This window comes from Leptonychotes weddellii, chromosome 9 (genome assembly GCF_054177405.1).
Source record: "Leptonychotes weddellii isolate Sample4059 chromosome 9, ASM5417740v2, whole genome shotgun sequence".
NCBI classification, from domain to species: Eukaryota; Metazoa; Chordata; class Mammalia; order Carnivora; family Phocidae; genus Leptonychotes; species Leptonychotes weddellii.
In genome coordinates, this window is record NC_138377.1 from 101,778,675 (window position 1) to 101,795,989 (window position 17,315).

The 17,315-nt window shown below is 42.2% G+C and overlaps 1 protein-coding gene across 3 annotated transcripts in view; it reads right to left on the reverse strand.

The window, feature by feature from the left end:
• SIN3A (SIN3 transcription regulator family member A) overlaps positions 1-17,315 on the reverse strand; it is a 70,375-nt gene that overhangs the window by 16,217 nt on the left and 36,843 nt on the right. For all 3 annotated transcript variants that reach the window (XM_081831428.1, XM_081831429.1, XM_081831430.1), the window contains exons 10-17: positions 16,640-16,758; positions 15,858-16,068; positions 15,436-15,552; positions 12,866-13,104; positions 10,991-11,174; positions 9,455-10,028; positions 6,615-6,784; positions 1,634-1,807 (exon numbers count right to left, since the gene is read on the reverse strand). In XM_081831428.1, coding sequence (XP_081687554.1) covers positions 1,634-1,807; positions 6,615-6,784; positions 9,455-10,028; positions 10,991-11,174; positions 12,866-13,104; positions 15,436-15,552; positions 15,858-16,068; positions 16,640-16,758 — 1,788 coding nt within the window. The remainder of the gene's footprint in view (positions 1-1,633; positions 1,808-6,614; positions 6,785-9,454; positions 10,029-10,990; positions 11,175-12,865; positions 13,105-15,435; positions 15,553-15,857; positions 16,069-16,639; positions 16,759-17,315) is intronic.

The following is a 17,315-nucleotide window of genomic DNA, read 5'->3' on the forward strand; positions in this document are numbered from 1 at the left end:
CCATATGAACATTTTAAAGGATCACTGACATAATTTTTTTTGGTTCCTAAGCCTTTGTTTCTGCTATTCCGTCTGCCACTCTGAAAAGTATTCTTATCCATAGGGTAAGTCTACCCATTCATTCCTTCATAGGCCTTCACCACACAATGTAATCCATTGTTAAGTCATTGTGGGTGAGGACGGTAATTCCACTCACCATGAAAAACACACAGTAAACTTCTAATAAACATTTATAGGTTTAAAACCCTGAAGAAAAAAATCAACAACCCCGAAAAGCTTAGGAAATGTCTTCTGTCCTGCAAAGAGTACAGGTGATGGATTAGAAACTAAAGAAATAGGGGCACCTGAGTGGCTCAGTCGTTAAGCGTCTGCCTTCGGCTCAGGTCATGATCCCAGGGTCCTGGGATCGAGCCCCACATCGGGCTCCCTGCTCCGTGGGAAGCCTGCTTCTCCCTCTCCCACTCCCCCTGCTTGTGTTCCCTCTCTCGCTCTGTCTCTGTCAAATAAATAAAATCTTTAAAAAAAAAAAAGAAATGAAACTAAAGAAATAACTGAAAGTAGAAGCAGACAACTAAGTGGACGATCTGGGGTCAGATCATTCAAGTACATGGAACATATCTAACAAGGATATGTTAGCTCTCTCTGCTTGGCCAGCTACAAACCTTATTCTGGGCCACAGGAACCTGCCCTTCTTATGTAAATACATACACGTTTTGTTGGTTACATAGCTGCAATCATAGTACACACAGCTTTGTATCCTTTTATTTGATTCAGTATTTTGTAATTTATGATTCACTATTACAGGCTCCAAAATATGCCACCTGGAATTCACACAATAGGCTGCTATTAACCATTCCCACAGTGGATTGGACATCTAGGTTGTTCCCAACTACTTGTTTTATTAACTAGCAACAACAGTGGAGTAATGGTGGAAAATGGAAAACACCTAAATGACAAGACAGTCATAATTCTCTATAAAATATCAAACAGTCATGAAAAGATGAAGACCCAGGTATTGCTAATTGAGCAAAATAAGTTACAGACCATTTTGCCCAGTATACCCTCTTTCAAATCCTATAAAAGCACAGAGAAGTCTAGAAATGTCATCAGTAATTATTTCTGGGAAGCACTACAGGTGACAATTTTTAGCTTTTCTACAACAATCATGGATTATGTGTATTAGCATATTTATTTATTTATTTATTTATTTTAGTGATGGGGCTTGAACTCATGGCCCCAAGATCAAGAGTTTTATGCTCTTCCAAATACGCCAGCCAGGTGCCCCTCTGCATTAACATTTTTAAACAAAGCATTATAATATTTACAAAGCATTATACTATGAAAAAACATCCAGAGAGAAAAAGGCAGAATACAAAATTGTAAAAATCATATTTGACAACTAACTTTTTTAAAAGGCAAGAAAGTAACAGACCGTCCACGGGAGACGGTCTTTTACTTCCACATTTCCATGTTTTTTATTCCCTCCAGTGAGCTCATAGGAACTCTAAGGAGTTCCAGGAGTGGAATCACTGGATCAAAGTATCCTGGTATGGCTTTGATTTCTGATGGACATAGTTCCAACAACTTATACTGTCACACCAGCATGGTCCTTGACTACATGAGTAACTCTCACCTTAAAGCAATTCTCATCTGACATGAGTTGCTCAGCCTTCCGTTGATATGTTGACTCCAGGAGACTCCTGGAAGTCTGCGTGTTCAACTGGCCTCCTGTGGCTCCATTATTGTTTTCTGCCAGGTAAAGGTCAGTCACCTGCACACAGATTTCATCACTCACGATGTGCTGCAGCTGGAATTAAGCAAAGGCAAGTCATCAGTGAACCAAGAAAATATTTCTCCCTTTCATACAGTCAACCTTCCTTTGATAGTTCCAGTGACTCAGCTCAAAAAGTTTTTTTGGTTGGTTACTTTAGAAAATTAATCACACAAAACCAGTATTTCATATTCTTGGAGAATAACTAAGCCTAAATCTTCAACAGTATCACTTGTCCATGACTAAAGCTTTCCTATTATAATTTTTTTTTTAAAGATTTTATTTATTTATTTGAGAGAGAGAATGAGATAGAGAGAGCATGAGAGGGGGAAGGGTCAGAGGGAGAAGCAGACTCCCTGCTGAGCAGGGAGCCCGATGCGGGACTTGATCCTGGGACTCCAGGATCATGACCTGAGCCGAAGGCAGTCGCTTAACCAACTGAGCCACCCAGGCGCCCCATCTTTCCTATTTATTTAAAAGCAAAACTAGGGTGCCTGGGTGGCTCAGTCAGTTAAGTGTCTCAGGCTCAGGTGATGATCTCAGGATCCTAGGATCAAGCCCCACATGGGTCTCCCTGCTCAGTGGGGAGCCTGCTTTTCCCTCTCCCTCTGCAGCTCCCCTTGCTTGTGCTCTGTCAAATAAATAAAATCTTAAACAAACAAAAGCATAGGCAGCTCATGTTAATGTGCTGCTTAAAGTTCTAAGGAACTGTAAAAAAATTTTACATGAAAGAAATTTCTCATGGCTTCCTGTTTTTATGGTGCTTCTTTACCATTTATAACTTGCTTTCACACTCCTTTTCTCATTTGATCTACACAACTACCCCAGGCAGGAGGCTGAAGAGGGGGTGCACTGTTACACAGGAGACAAATTTCCATTTTAGATAAGAACACTCACTGTGTGCCAAGGTGAGGACAGGGGCTGTGGAGAATCATGAAAGCTAAATCCCTGTCTATATTCCCAGCCTGAGTACAAAGTCTGAAACTCACTAGGTGTTCAAGAATTGGTTGCTGAATCACTTACCCAGGGGTTCCCAGCTGAAGGAATAGAGTTAGGACTAATATTCAAGCTTCCTGATGCCTAGGCGGATATTCTTTCTAATACATTACTTATTTTTCTACATTAGATAAAAAATATAGTACTTAAATTGTAAATGTTAATTGACTCAATTTCAACACAGGTCAATCACTATTGACTGCTGGTAATTATTGAGACTATGTTCTTTTTTTAAGATTTTATTTGTCAGAGAGAGAGAGCACAAGCGGGGGGAGTGGTAGGCAGAAGGAGAAGCAGGCTCCCTGCTGAACAAGGAGCCTGATGTGGGACTCGATCCCAGGACCTTGGGATCACGACCTGAGCCGAAGGTAGATGGTTAACCAATGGAGTCACCCAGGTGTCCCACGACTCTGTTCTTAAACTATCTGATGACTGGGAAGTTGAACCTTTTAGAGTTTCCATTCTCATAGTTATGACTAATTTTCTATGGAGGAATAAAAATTCCCTCAAATGAAACTTTACTCATAAAAAATGCCAGAGAATGTGAAAAACATACACAAGAAAAAAGCAAAATGTTAACTGCAGTATCAATTTGTCTATTTTACTTTAAAATTCTCAAAAACCACTAAGCCATTCTATTTTTAGGAAGATACATCCTTTTTGAAGTGCTAGTAACTATGACAACTACTTATTTTTAACTTAAAAAAGTCTTAAATGACAAGTATGTGTATTTGTAGATAAATGGACACAGTGCAAGGTCAGAAGGGTGACTGATCTGACAGTGGTAGAAAGGCCAGCAACTGGAGATGGTTAAATTATAATTAGTCCAGACAATGGGTTCTAACGTGGCCATTAAAATAATGCCTACGATAACCTGGTAACATAGGGAGAAGCTTAAGATACAGTGTTCAAGAGAGGGGGAAAAAAAGGCAGTGTAAAAAAAGTGTATCTAAAGCATGGTCTCTATCACGTGGACACTTCTGGTTAAAACAGTCTTGATGAAACAGACCATGTCACTGACTCCCCATCCACACCCTCTTCTTGGATATCTGGTCCCTCCTAGAGTCTTTGAAAAGGGCAGCCCTATAAAATCAGGGACAACTTGAGGCGCCTAGGTGGCTCAGTTGGTTAAGCGGCTGTCTTCGGCTCAGGTCATGATCCCAGGGTCCTGGGACTGAGCCCCACGTCGGGCTCCCTGCTCAGCGGGGAGCCTGCTTCTTCCTCTCCCTCTGCCTGCCTCTCTGCCTACTTGTGCTCTCTCTCTCTGTCAAATAAATAAATAAAATCTTAAAAAAAAAAAAAATCAGGGACAACTAGACAGCTCACGCTCCCAAGCTAGGCTGCTCAGATTCTCTCTTCTGCTAATTTAAAATGACATAATGAATGTGTTTGGTAGACAGACGAGCATCTAGATGGAAAGGTCAAGCAATGCTGGGGCCAGAGGCACTGCCATGGCAAGCCAAAGTCCCAGGGGGCTGGAGAAGGCTTGAGTACGTGTCCAAATGTCCATCTGCAGAGAGGAGCATGAGAATGAAGCAGATTTCCAGAAAGAAGGCATGCAGGAGAGAGAAAAAAACAAAACTTCCCAGTCCAATCCCTACATTGGCCATTTTCTGAGTTCTGTACTAGATATCTGTGAGACCGCCTATTGTGTTCTTAAGACAAATCCCTATTAAATTACATCTGATCCTTGAACAATGTGAGGGGTAGGGGCAATAACCCTCCACAAAGCCGAAAATCTGCATGTAACTTTTGACTCCCCCAAAACCTAACTAGTCATAGTCTACTAGTGACCGATAAGCCTTACTGATAACATAAACAGTCAATGAACAAATATTTTGTATGTTATATGTATTATATACCATATTTTTACAATAAACCTAGAAAATATTAAGAAAATCATAAGGAAGAGAAAATGCATTTACAGTGCTATGCTGTATTTATTGTAAAGAATCCATGTGTAAGTGGACCAGCACAGTTCAAAGCCCTGTTGTTCAAGCATCAACTGTACTCTGAAAAAGGTAAATGTATGGCTTGACCTTGAAATATATGTTCTACCTCCAGTCAGCAATGAACTCTGGGAGAATATCAAACAGGATGAGGAGAATGAGAGAAGATATGCCTCCAATTGAGGAATAAGATGAGAAGCATGAACATAGGTTTTAAAAACACTGGATTTGGGGGCGCCTGGGTGGCTCAGTCGGTTAAGCATCTGACTCTTGATTTTGGCTCAGATTGTGATTGCACAGTTGAGGGATTGAGCCCCACGTTAGGCTCTGCGCTCTGTGCTCAGTGTGGAGTCTGCTTGAGATTCTCTCCCTCTGTCTCTCGTGTGTGTGTGTGTGTGTGTGTGTGTATCTTAAACGAAATCTTAAAAAAAAACCCACTGTATTTGGGTTTCTGGACAAAACCTGTTTCTTAAAAAGATTAGACATTATGTATTACTGACTCAAAATCATAACCAGGTGCTTCTAATAAGTGGACAATTATATATAGCTTCAAAAACCAATCTCGGGTTTATACAAGTTAATTCTACTGGATGTTTAAAGGTGCTGGGCTGGCAGTGTGTAAGACTTTACTTCTAGCTGTAGCAGCAGCACACTTAGAAGCAGAAGCAAATGATAACTGGAGTTTCTAGTTTACATATATTTAATTTTACATATGTTTATGTTTGTACCCATATAATGATTTCAATTAGGAAGGCCTCTTAACTTCTTCGATTTCCAGGAAAAAACTGAATACCTGACAACCTTCATGAAGATGCCAAGATTCAGTTATGTGAAGTGTTCTTCCTTGACTCTGAGGAGATCCTGTAAAAGGGCGCAGAGCCATGCATCCTTCCGAAATCAAGGCAAAAGCCTGGGTACTTTGCAAAGAATTCCATATTTTACTCCAAGAAAACACTGAGCAACAAGCTTTTATTCCCCATAGTGGCAGTGAAGACTCTAGAATTTTCTTTGTCAAGTTTTCACTTTATTATTATTTTTTTTAAAGGTTTTTATTTATTTGAGAGAGAGAGAGAGAGCATGAGAGAGGGGAGGGTCAGAGGGAGAAGCAGACTCCCCTCGAGGAGCAGGAAGCCTGATGTGGGACTCGATCCCAGGACTCCAGTATCATGACCTGAGCTGAAGGCAGTCGCCTAACCAACTGAGCCACCCAGGGGCCCCAAGTTTTCACTTTAAAGAAAGTGACGACCAACAAGACATTCTGATCCCTTCAGAAATTCAGAACTCAAGGCAAAAGCGGAAACCTTTTTGCTATAAATTATCACTGCTGTAAAGAACATACTTACAAACTCCTGAGGTGCCACAGGAACAAATCACAAAACCAACTACAAATCTAAGTCAAGCAGAACCTCAGATAGGGAGGTAGACATAGTATTATAGAAGATGTTGTATGAAACCATTCCCGCAAAAGGAACTTCAAATATTAAATGAGGACAATACACAGAATCACCAACACAGAAGTGGAAGCGTTACCCACTGAAAGCTCCCCACTGGGCCATTAGATAAGAGCAGGGCCAGTACCAATGCTCGCTCTATAGGTAGGCAATGAGAAAGGGGCAAGACATTGGGTCGGCAGTAGGCTCACTCAACTGTGAGGGCATACCGAGCAGAGCAAAGGAGTCCATTTAGCGGCTGAAGTACTCCCACTTTGTTAACATGAAAGATCCGACATCATGTTAACCTCCCCCCTTTCCTCTAGACAGCCATACGTCCATAAACATCGTTCTATGAGCAAACTGCCCTTTTTTCTCCAACAGAAATCTTGCCTTTTCTCTTTGCCTCATCCATCTTTAGGTAAGGACTTCTTCCCTCACCAAACCTAGCCTCCACTGTGCCCTCACCTGTCTGACAATGCTCTGGATTAATTTGTCCATGGTGAAGGCAATGTAGGCGTGAATGGTGAACATCTCTCTTAGTGAATCTTCGTACTGCGACGAGTCTATGTTGCCATCCAGCAGGCTCCGCACCATATCCAGGAAAGCTGGGTAATAATCTTCTACGTCAACATCCACTGTGGGAGAGATGGGAGAGGTGAGGCCTTACCTTGCTACGAAAAGGTCAGGAGAGAGGGCAGGGCGAAACCCCACAGTTGGCCTAAAGAGCCTCTGATGAAAGAACCCTAGGTATTCAAACATACGCACTCAATCAGCCGTAGCCAGAGGTGACATCTGACAGGTGGCTACAATGGCCAGTGCTATCAGGGGACAGTGACCCTGCAACTTTAACGGGGGCTCCAACACTCTGTCCATGCCAGAAAGACACTTCCATTACACTAGAGCTGCCTGACAGGAGAGCAGAATATCCCAGGGAAGAAGTTTCTTCAAAAAGTTGTTGGCTCTCCTGCTGAGAGAGGAACCTGCCCTCCCAGCCTGCAGAGAGCATTCCTCACATGGGTCACTTGCTCATAAAGCTATTTCAATGAAGCATAAAGTGCAGATGAGAAAAGGCAGACAGCACCACACTCGAGCCCTGGGAAACCTCTCAGGAACAGAAAAATAGGAGTGCAAATTAAATCCCCTATGAATAATGAAGTAATCTGCATTTGTCAAAGTCCTTCTGTTTAAAAATGGATTCCCAACGTTGTACTTCACAAATTGCATTAAATGATCTGTACTTCCTGCACATGAATCACTTCAACCAGCAGCTAGAATCTTTTCAGTTGTTACAGAGACATTCATTTGGCAACTAGCAGAGTGCAAAAGGAAGCATGAAAGGACTCTGCCTTTAACTTACGTAAGACCTATTTACTGATATCCAGTGCTGGCAATCAAGACGGTGGCATGAGGGGGTCACTGGGGTATTGGTTATACTGTTTCTTTTCTTTTTTAAATTAACATATTTGTTTCAGGGGTACAGGTCTGTGATTCATCAGTCTTACACAATTCACAGCGCTCACCATAGCACATACCCTCCCCAATGTCCATTACCCAGCCACCTCATCCCTCCCACCCGTCTCCATTCCAGCAACCCTCAGTTTGTTTCCTGAGATTAAGAGTCTCTTATGGTTTGTCTCCCCCTCTGGTTTCGTCTTCATTTTTCCCTCCCTTTCCCTATGATCCTCTGCCTTGTTTCTCGAATTCCACATATCAGTGAGATCATATGGTAACTGTCTTTCTTTGATTGACTTATTTTGCTTAGCATAATACCGACGTGGATGGAACTAGAGGTTATACTGTTCCTTGATCCAGGTGCTGGTTACACAGGTGTGCTCACTTCGTAAAAATTCACTGAGCTACACAATTTGGATTTGTATATTTTTCTATACGTATGTTGCACCTTGATAAAAAGTTCACTAAACTGAAAAAAAAAAAAAAATTACAAGAACTCTTTTGTCCCTGACATCTGGTTACCCGTTTGTAAAGTCTATACAAGAGAAAACAGACTGAGGAGCAAAAGCTAAGTCCATCTCCGTTTATCTGAAGTGTGATGGGCTCATCAAAGACATGCAAAACAGAGAATACAGTTTAAAAGAAACTGGCTTAACTTTCACCACAGAATATCTCCTTGTTCAGACCCACAGCACAGGCATGGGCTGTGCTACTGCTAGGCAGATGGTCTTACACCAGAATAACGCTAGGAGCCCAAGTCAGACTTGTGCCCACGAGTTATGATCAGTGCGAGACTTGGCGTTACCGCTCAAGACCCAACAACGTAAGCCTCAAACCAGGTTAAGTCAGTGATCAAGCCAGGATTAGACCATTTGCTCTCTCATTTCTACCCAAGCAGATGGAATCACCGCTCTGAGATCCAAAAGTTGTCTCTCTCAAGCTAGGATTATTGAGATAAAGGCTTTTAACATTAATATCCAGTGTCATTAGCTCTTCAACAGATAGAGAGTTAGGGTCACACATGGGCTTCTTACATCAACAACAGTTTAGAAATTTTTTTTTAAAGATAATTCACTCCACAGATTGGCTATTTCTTCAAGGGCACAGAAGAAAGGCTCCACGAAAAAGTTTTTGGTTCACAGCTCAAAAACCTAACTTATGAACGGAATAGTTCTCTAGAAGCCGGTAACAGAGAATTACTTAAAGCACATGGTGGCTTCCTCAGCCCACATTTATTTTCGTTTTCCTGTGTTCTCTATCTTCATTTCTGTTCTGAGGTCTGCTGTCTCACACCATCTCTCGACTTCCAATCTCCTTTCCATAAACTATTTCTATTTATTAAGGAATGAACCATGAACCTCACTGGCTAAGAAGTCCTGCCCAAACATATCTGAGAAAATTCGCATCTGTCTTAGGCATGAACAACTAGGAATTTGTGTTTCGTCATGGAGCAGAATGGACTGTGACATTTTAGTCCCACTCTGTCCTTTAACGTGCTCTGCAATTTGGGAAACTGATGGCAACTGATACCCACTACCCAGGTGTCCACAGCAGCAGCCACTGAATGTCCATGATCCTAGCACTGCACAGGGTGCTTTGCATACTTTCCCCAATCGTCCCAACAACCCCACAAAGAATTAAGGAGCACCTCCATTTCATAGGTACACAGGTTTGGGAGCTGAAGTAAGGTCACACAACCAGTCAATTCCAGAGCTAGGATCTGAACCCTGGTCAGGCTCTAAGGCCTGCCTGCCTGTGCTCTACGCATAAAAGAAAGCAGTCTTGAGTCTAATTCGGCTCTGAGGCCCCCCAACCCCTCACATCATCCAGACACCAACAGTCTAAGCACTCACTAGGTTCTTTGAGACGTAGCTGGATGGCAGGGCTGTCGCTCTTGTCTCGTTTTATGCCCAGCACTTCCCGTTCCCACTCTCTCTCTCGGTTTTCTTCTTCAATTTGCCGTTCAGCTTGGGAACAAATCCGCAGCAGCCGCAAGCAGAGAATCTGGTGCAGTCGCATGAAGATATACCAGTTGTTATTAACATAGAAGAGGTTGTATACTTCATCCATCCCTCTTAATTTCTGAGCTGCTGTGTTACTAAACAGTAGCTTGGACTTAGGGGGACTGCCCCCAACACCATTGTGCTTCTTAGCTGCCCCTGTGGCTTCATCTACATCCATCTCTTCTTCTTCCTCTTCCTCCACATCTGAGAGATCACCTCTCTGAGCAAAGAGCAGATCTGGAATGAAATGATGCATGATCTGCTTGATTTTATACTTGTCCTCCTTCTGAATGCCGGTCTGCCTTTTCACGTGGTGGATAATCAAAGCAGCGGCATCTTCCAGGATCTGTTTGTCTTCGTAGGCAAGTGAGAGGTGCGGGCCAACAGGTACACCGGCATTATCTTCTGTAGCCTGCTCTTGCCTCTAACAGGAGAGAGACGCAAAGTATTATGTGACATGTGTCCAGCAACAACAAAAAGACCTACGAGACCGCGCTAGCAGTACTGTCTTCCAACCCACAACTTGCAGAAACAGAATTAGATAATGCAGGAGGTATGGTCTGACACCAACATACTGGTATCTTCTAGACTGTGAAGACCTACTGGGGACAATGGGACAAAACTGGGACCATCTTTCAAAATTCTGTATTAGTATTTATGGATATGGAGGATACCACATGAGGTCTAGGATTTGAGGTCTCCAATCTGGGGGGGGGGGGTATGGGGAAGGTGACAGATGTAATAAAACTGGCAAAACAGGGATGCTTATTTAAGTTTATGTAAGAGCTCATTTTACCACTCTCACCCCTTCCGTCTATGTTTGACATTTTCATGATAAAACGCTTCTAAAAATTCAAGATCATATAACTTTTAGGAATTCTCAATCATACTGTATTTATGTCTCTATCCACTCCCCATGACTGTGAGCCCCAAGAGAACAGGATCAATTTCTTAATCATCACTGTATCCTGCCTTCCAGTACTATATACACTCCTGGTAAGTATGCTGAATAAACATGGATTAGAAAGTATCTGGGGATTAATGATAAGTGTTTCAGTTGTGGGAAGTTCAGAGGGGCTACGTGAATGAAGACGAGGTACCGTTTTGAGGGAAACAGACGGAAAGACAAGTGGAAGAGGGAGGCAGCAGGCACAGACAAAGCCAGGATGGTAAACTGGGAAACCAGTAAAGCAGCTCAGGAATAAAGGTGAGGCTTAGATTTAAAATGGCAGAATCAGGAATAGAAGTCTATGGCAGTTTTGAAGCAAGAACCAACATGTCTCAGAAGGTCTTGCTTTCATATACCAAAGATGATTTCCAGGAATCAAAGCAGCGCTGAACATAAAGCCTGGGGTCCTCTCACAAATATAAAAACGTCCAGCTCACCTCATCATAGATACTCTCAATCTCGTTGAGTAAGCTCTTTGACCTCAGGACCTTGGTGTCATTCTGTTTAAAGTTGATGCCCTGGTGGTCCAGAGACTTCAGGTAGTATTTCTCATTTTGCTCTCTCCACACCTTGTTAAAGCCTCTCTGAGCTTCTCGCCATTCTTCCTCTTTCATCTTCAACCTGGGGGTGGGGGGGCGCGCGGGGAAGGGGGAAGTAGAAACAAGACATGGGAATTCAGATGTGGGAATTTTAAGGGAGGGAGTTAAACTCCTTGGGTTTGAATCCTGGCTCTGCCATATGAGACGGTTTCCTTATCAGGAAAATAGGGATAACAGCACCTACTCTCTAAGGGTTTTTTATTTTATTTTTTAAAAGATAGATAGATAGATAGATAGATAGATAGAAAGAAATATTTGAATGTTTAATAGCCTAGTTCCACATCCAGTAATAATAAGATCTATCTATCTATCTATCTATCTATCCGAGAGAGAGTGAGTGAGAGACAAAGCACCAGCAGGGAGACGGGGAGGGGCAGAGGCACAGGGAGCAGCAGACTCTCCACTGAGCAGGGAGCACAACGTGGGGCTCGAACCCAGGACCCATGTCTTGGGATCATGACCTGAGCCGAAGGCAGATGCTTAACCAACTGAGCCACCCAGGCGCCCCTCTCTCAGGGTTTAGAAGTGAGAAATATGTCAGACTTACTTTATTTCACATGTCAAAAGATACAATAGGTCAAAATTATTGGCAACTTGGGATACTGTTATTCAAATTGTTATACTGTTATTCAATCCAGGCTTGAACTCTTGTTACATGACGAAATTACTCATCCAGGACTTATTTTGGGGAGGTAATTTGTCCCAAAGTCAGAAATCTTACCTAGAATAGTTATTTCTCAACAGCATTCCACAGAATACCCCTGAAAAGGGGGTTCACTTCCTTGACCAGCTAAAAAAAGCACATCTCTTTGCTGCAGGACTTCTAAGAACATTCACTACGCTAATGTAAATGCAGAAGTCTGAGAGCAGAGAACTCGCACAGTAATGCTCCTTTGAACACACAGTTTGGGAATTTCTGATGGCACAGCCGATCGAGGAGAGTAAAATCAAGCACTAGAACTGAAGAGTATCCTACATCTCAAAGCCAAAAGTTAAATGCTGCCAGCATGGCAAGAAGAGGGACAGCCTGTGCCAGCTCTTGAGCGAATGACTAGGGAGGAACAAGAAAAGCCGGGCATCCGTGAGCTGTGCAGCAGACAAGAGTTCCTTCACACCACCATTGCAGGGGATACTGAGAGAGGACCCAGCTGTTAGCTGGGATTCACAGCAAAGTGCCATGGACTTGAAGGAGCCTGGGGCTCAGCTGTAGCTCTGGCCTCCTTGATGCCTGGTCTTGGGTGGGTACAACAGCCCCTCTACACCTCAGGCTGAAGGCTTGTCAGGAGGAAAAAGAAAGACATTCTTGGTAAAAATGGCAAGCTAGCCTTTTTAAATAAACATCAATTTTACAAAGACAAAAAAGAGTGTTTTCCTTATTAAAAAACAAAGATGTTAACAATGGTTAGTATTGAGTGGCAGGAATGTGGGTGGTTGTGTTCTACTTTGTTCTCTTCTATATTTTAAAATATTCCCTTAAACACACAGAGCATTCCACTGTGGACTTTCAAGGTTTGTTCTCTACTGCTGATTACACAGAACCCCATCAAGAAGCTCCATTATCCCATGCTGCACCTAATTTCCAACAACCAGTGTTGGGGCAAAATGGAGGTCTCGTGGGATAGTAACCAGGTTGAAAATGAGGGACTTAGTTAATGGGACACTGAATCTGTCATGAAGCACACTAAAGCACGAAGGGCACATTCAGTCAGTTACCTTTTAAGGACAATTGGGACGGCAATGGAAGGGTTCTTCCTCAGACCATCAATGATGTCAGCTGCTTTATCAGCATATATCCTCTGGAGTGCTTTTCGATGAATAACTTCCGATGTGCCCCCAAGGGTGTTGTCCAAGCGAAATTTGGCTTGTTCCTCAGCAGACAAGCGAGAAAGCTTCTTCTGTATTGCTTCCAGAACCCGGATCGTTGCCAGATTGGTCTCTAAAACTACATCAAGCTAATTCAAAAGACAAAGTGTGCTCAGAACCCAAACCGGAATAGAAGAGCGGTCAAAAGTATGAAGTAGGGAGCCAAATTCCTTGGATTTGAATCCTAGCTCTGCCATAGTAGCCATACAAAATTCTATTTCCTTATCAATAAAATAGGGATAACATCACCTACTCTCATAGGCTGTTTTCTAGATCAGACGATATAATCCAAATAAAGGGTTTAGTGCAAGGCCCGGCACATAACATCCAATAAAAGATAGGTAAGTGGTAGTTGTTACTTCTAACAACACCAGTGTGCTTTGCTTAGAACTACTGACCCCAGACCACAGGGACCTCACAGGAGGCAACCTTACTGACACTTTCCCCTGAACTTTCCTGGATTGCTAAAACCGGTTACAAATGATAAAATGAAACAAAACAAAATGAAACAAAACACACAACAATCCCCAAAAGATGATAAATGATGATAAATCAGTCTTATGTGTAACGTTTTTCAGGGTAACCTGAAATATTTAAATGTTTAATAGCCTTGTTCTACATCCAGTAATAGTAAGAGCAGCGACTATCATTCCTTAAGGACTTCAATGTCGTGTCTGTAAGTTATCATTTAAATTCTAACAGAACTCCTGGCAAGGGCCTACCCAGATCTGGTTAAGGATATAACTAGCAACCTTTGAGTAACTCTTGTCCTAGGCTTCACACAAGATTCTCCATATGAGAAACAGAAAACGAAGTAAACAAGAAGTCTCAGGGTCCTGTGACCAAATGTCTATGGAAGTGTTCCCAGTGTGGCACAGTCGGTTGAGCTTTCAACTCATGGTTTCGGCTCGGGTCAGGATCTCAGGGTCTTGAGACTGAGCCCCTCACAGGAGCTCAGTGCTCAGCGTGGAGTCAGCTTGAGATCCGCCCCCCACCGGCTCTCTCTGCCCCTCCCCTGCTTCGGCACATGTGTGTGCACGCATACTCTCTCAAGCAAATAAATCTTAAAAAAAAAAAAAAAAAGTGTCCTAAAGTAATTCTGATGAGCAGGATCCCCCACTAAACATCAATGCACATATAGCATGATCAAGAAATAAATCTGTTTTTTCAAGCCACTGAAATTTGGGGGTTGTCCACACTGCAGGATCACTAACCTATCCTGAGGTATAAAGGAATGCTCCTTCAAACTAGCCCATCCCACTCAATCCTAAGCACATGCACACACACCTTCATCCTCATGCCTGTAATCACAGATGGGAAATGCGGATGTTGCCTTTTATAGGCATACCAATTGAGAATAGGTACATCTTGTCAGAAAAAGATGCCAATCTCTGCTTTCTAACTCCTCATCTAACCTTACTAAACGTAGGTAACAAGGAAATGCTTTCTTCAGCCTGATAAAACTTTCCATGGAAGTTAGCATCTGTCATGACTTCATTTTGTGCAAATGGTTGAAACTCCTCACGAACACTGGGGCCAGTCACCTGCCAGTGACTGCCACAACATGTGGCTCTTCATTCAAGACATGTCAGAAACAGCTGAATCAAGTGTGAAGGGAGAATGGCTGGCAGAGCTAAATCAGCATGGATTTAAAAAAGAGCAAGATCTCTCCCATCTATATGAATAAGCAGGGCCAGTCACTTTTATACAATAAATACATTAAATAGGATACACATCATTTTACCTCTTCAGACACTTTGAACATTCCCTTTTTGTTGATGATATCAGTGAGCTAGATGTTTTAACACACTGGGGATTCTGAGCCCACTATCAGTGCTCCTACTCCTGGTACAGAGGCTCTCCCAGCTCACTTATTTACTCCAGCTCTTCCCTTCCCAACTACTTTAAAATAAAGCCCTAATTTCGCTTTCTTTCACAAGGAGCCAAATAAATAACAGATATAGGAGAGAAGAATTCCAGTTCTCACAGGAGAGCTGGTTTGCTAACCATGTCAAGATACCTGCTAAGAATGACAATACACACTTTAAATAATTAAACCTCTTTGAGAGAGCCCAGTCAGCCTTAAGATATAAGATATATATATGTTTTGTATACCCTGTAAAACACAATAAACTTTAAAATGTTGTTAAAAATTCAAGGGATTATTATTCAGCCATCAATGGATAACTTCAAAAGGGTTAAGGTGGCCTAGATAGGTCACACTTGCCCTAAAATATTACTGATATATTTGATGAACTCGGAAAGCATTATAAATAGGACAATAAGCATTTACTAGTGAAGAACATGAGACTTTGGCTCTTTGGTCTTAAAAAGCCAAGCCTCACAGACAGATATTTAAGATGTCTTAGCATGTAGTGCCTCCCATTTCCACAACCTCCAAATGATACAGGAGCTTGTACCTCAAAGCGTTCATCTTCACAACGATAGATGTGTTCTTCATACTGGGTTTTCTTGGAACTAACAAAGGTGGAGTCCTCAGACCAGGAAGGGAAGGAAACCCAAGTATCATTTAAAACCTTTGGGTAAAAGAAGAGAAACTGAAGCTAAAGTGTAACAAAGCTTTCTGGTAATTAAGCATTCTCAGTAAAAAGACAGACATAACTCTAGGGGATGGGAGAAATGACTAACATTACAGCTTTCACCTTTAGCAAGTTTGCAAAGATGGGAAAGGTTCTGGATAGTAGTATAAAACATTTTCTTCTGAGAAAAGACAAAGAAGGGACTTGACTTCCTCATTCACATAAATTCTCAATCGCTGGTGTCACTCCCTTCTGGAGAAAGGAGAAGATTGAGGGCTGATCCTTTCTAGGGAAGGCCTTACCTCTTTACAGAGAGGAGTCCGTCCTGTACACTTGGGCTGCTGGTAACTCTTTGGTAGGGCTCGATAGCTAGAGCCCAACCGTTTACAAGAGGCATAATCTATCTCCATGGCAATGCCCTCTGTGGCTCGTTCCTTTGGAAAGGTTTCCAGATGTACAGACTCCTTATAGCCCAGAAAGTTCTTAAACCAATTAAACAATTCAGGGAATTTCCTAAAGAATCAAACCAAAAACTGGTGAGCAATTAGAAGCACGATGCAGTTATCCTGAGGTATGGCTACTACTATTTGGTGTTGGGTCAGAACTCTGCTACCAGGGACAAATTCTAATTACAATTATTATTTCCTGCCTAAGAAGTCCTGCTTCTGAGCATCTGGCTTCCCCTTTTCTTGTAGAGCGCTCCAAGACCAGTTAGGGTACTGATGGAAGAGTTGCACCGAAACTAAGCAATAACCAGCTGTTCTTCTAATCAAGAAGACCGCTTTAATGCTCAGATCATTCTTAGGTTGTCAAATACAGTCAAGATTCTAGAACCCCAGAAGAGACTGGTCTCTATAAACATCCAGCACTGCTCAGTGCATCGGGAAACCACTAGTCTTGGCCGATGCCCTCTCTGCCTATTTTTCCATCTGTAGAGTTAAACTAGAAGAATTCCTGGAGGACTCCTGTGACACTGACATTTTATGAGTCAACTAACTGACCCACCATGATCAAATCATGTTTGCCCATCACATACCCTCACCTCCATAGCACCCGTCAAGGCTGAGTCCTTCACTCCACTTACCCCAGGAAAGGAGAGACTAGCTGTACAAGCTCAGCCCGAGAGATCACCTCCTGGTTAAAGATAACAAGACAGCGCAGGAAATTCTCATAGGCCTCTGCACTCCGCAGAGCCTTTCGGACCTTATGGAGACAACCAGAAGAGAAACAGTTAGATGGGAAATCAAGAGATCCCAGATTGCTTTTAAAAGATTGGGAAATTTAAATAGTTATTTGATGATACTAAAGGAGCTGATATTAGTTTTTTTAGATGTGATAATGATTATGTTTGAGAAAAGTGTCACTTTAAAAGGAAACTTACTAAATACTTATGGATGAAATAACATACTATCTAGGATTTGTCTCCAAGTAAACCGGGGTGGGTGAGAGTACATATGAAATAAGTACACTGGCTAGTAGGAGGGAACTATGGAGGCTGGATGATGGGTACATGAGGAGTCATTCCACTCGGCTCCTTCATTTCACATGTTTAAAATGTTCCACGATAAAAAAATATATAAATGAGATCCTAGAGTATTACATTTACGTTCTTATATGCTTGATTTTCCAACCATATCAGAGTTACCCTAGTTTTTGTTGCTTCTCCTAACAGATGGTTACAGCAATAATCTTTGTCAACACTGTTTTTAAACTCTGGTAATCTTGAATAATTTTTTAAATAAGACACTTCTGTCCTCTGA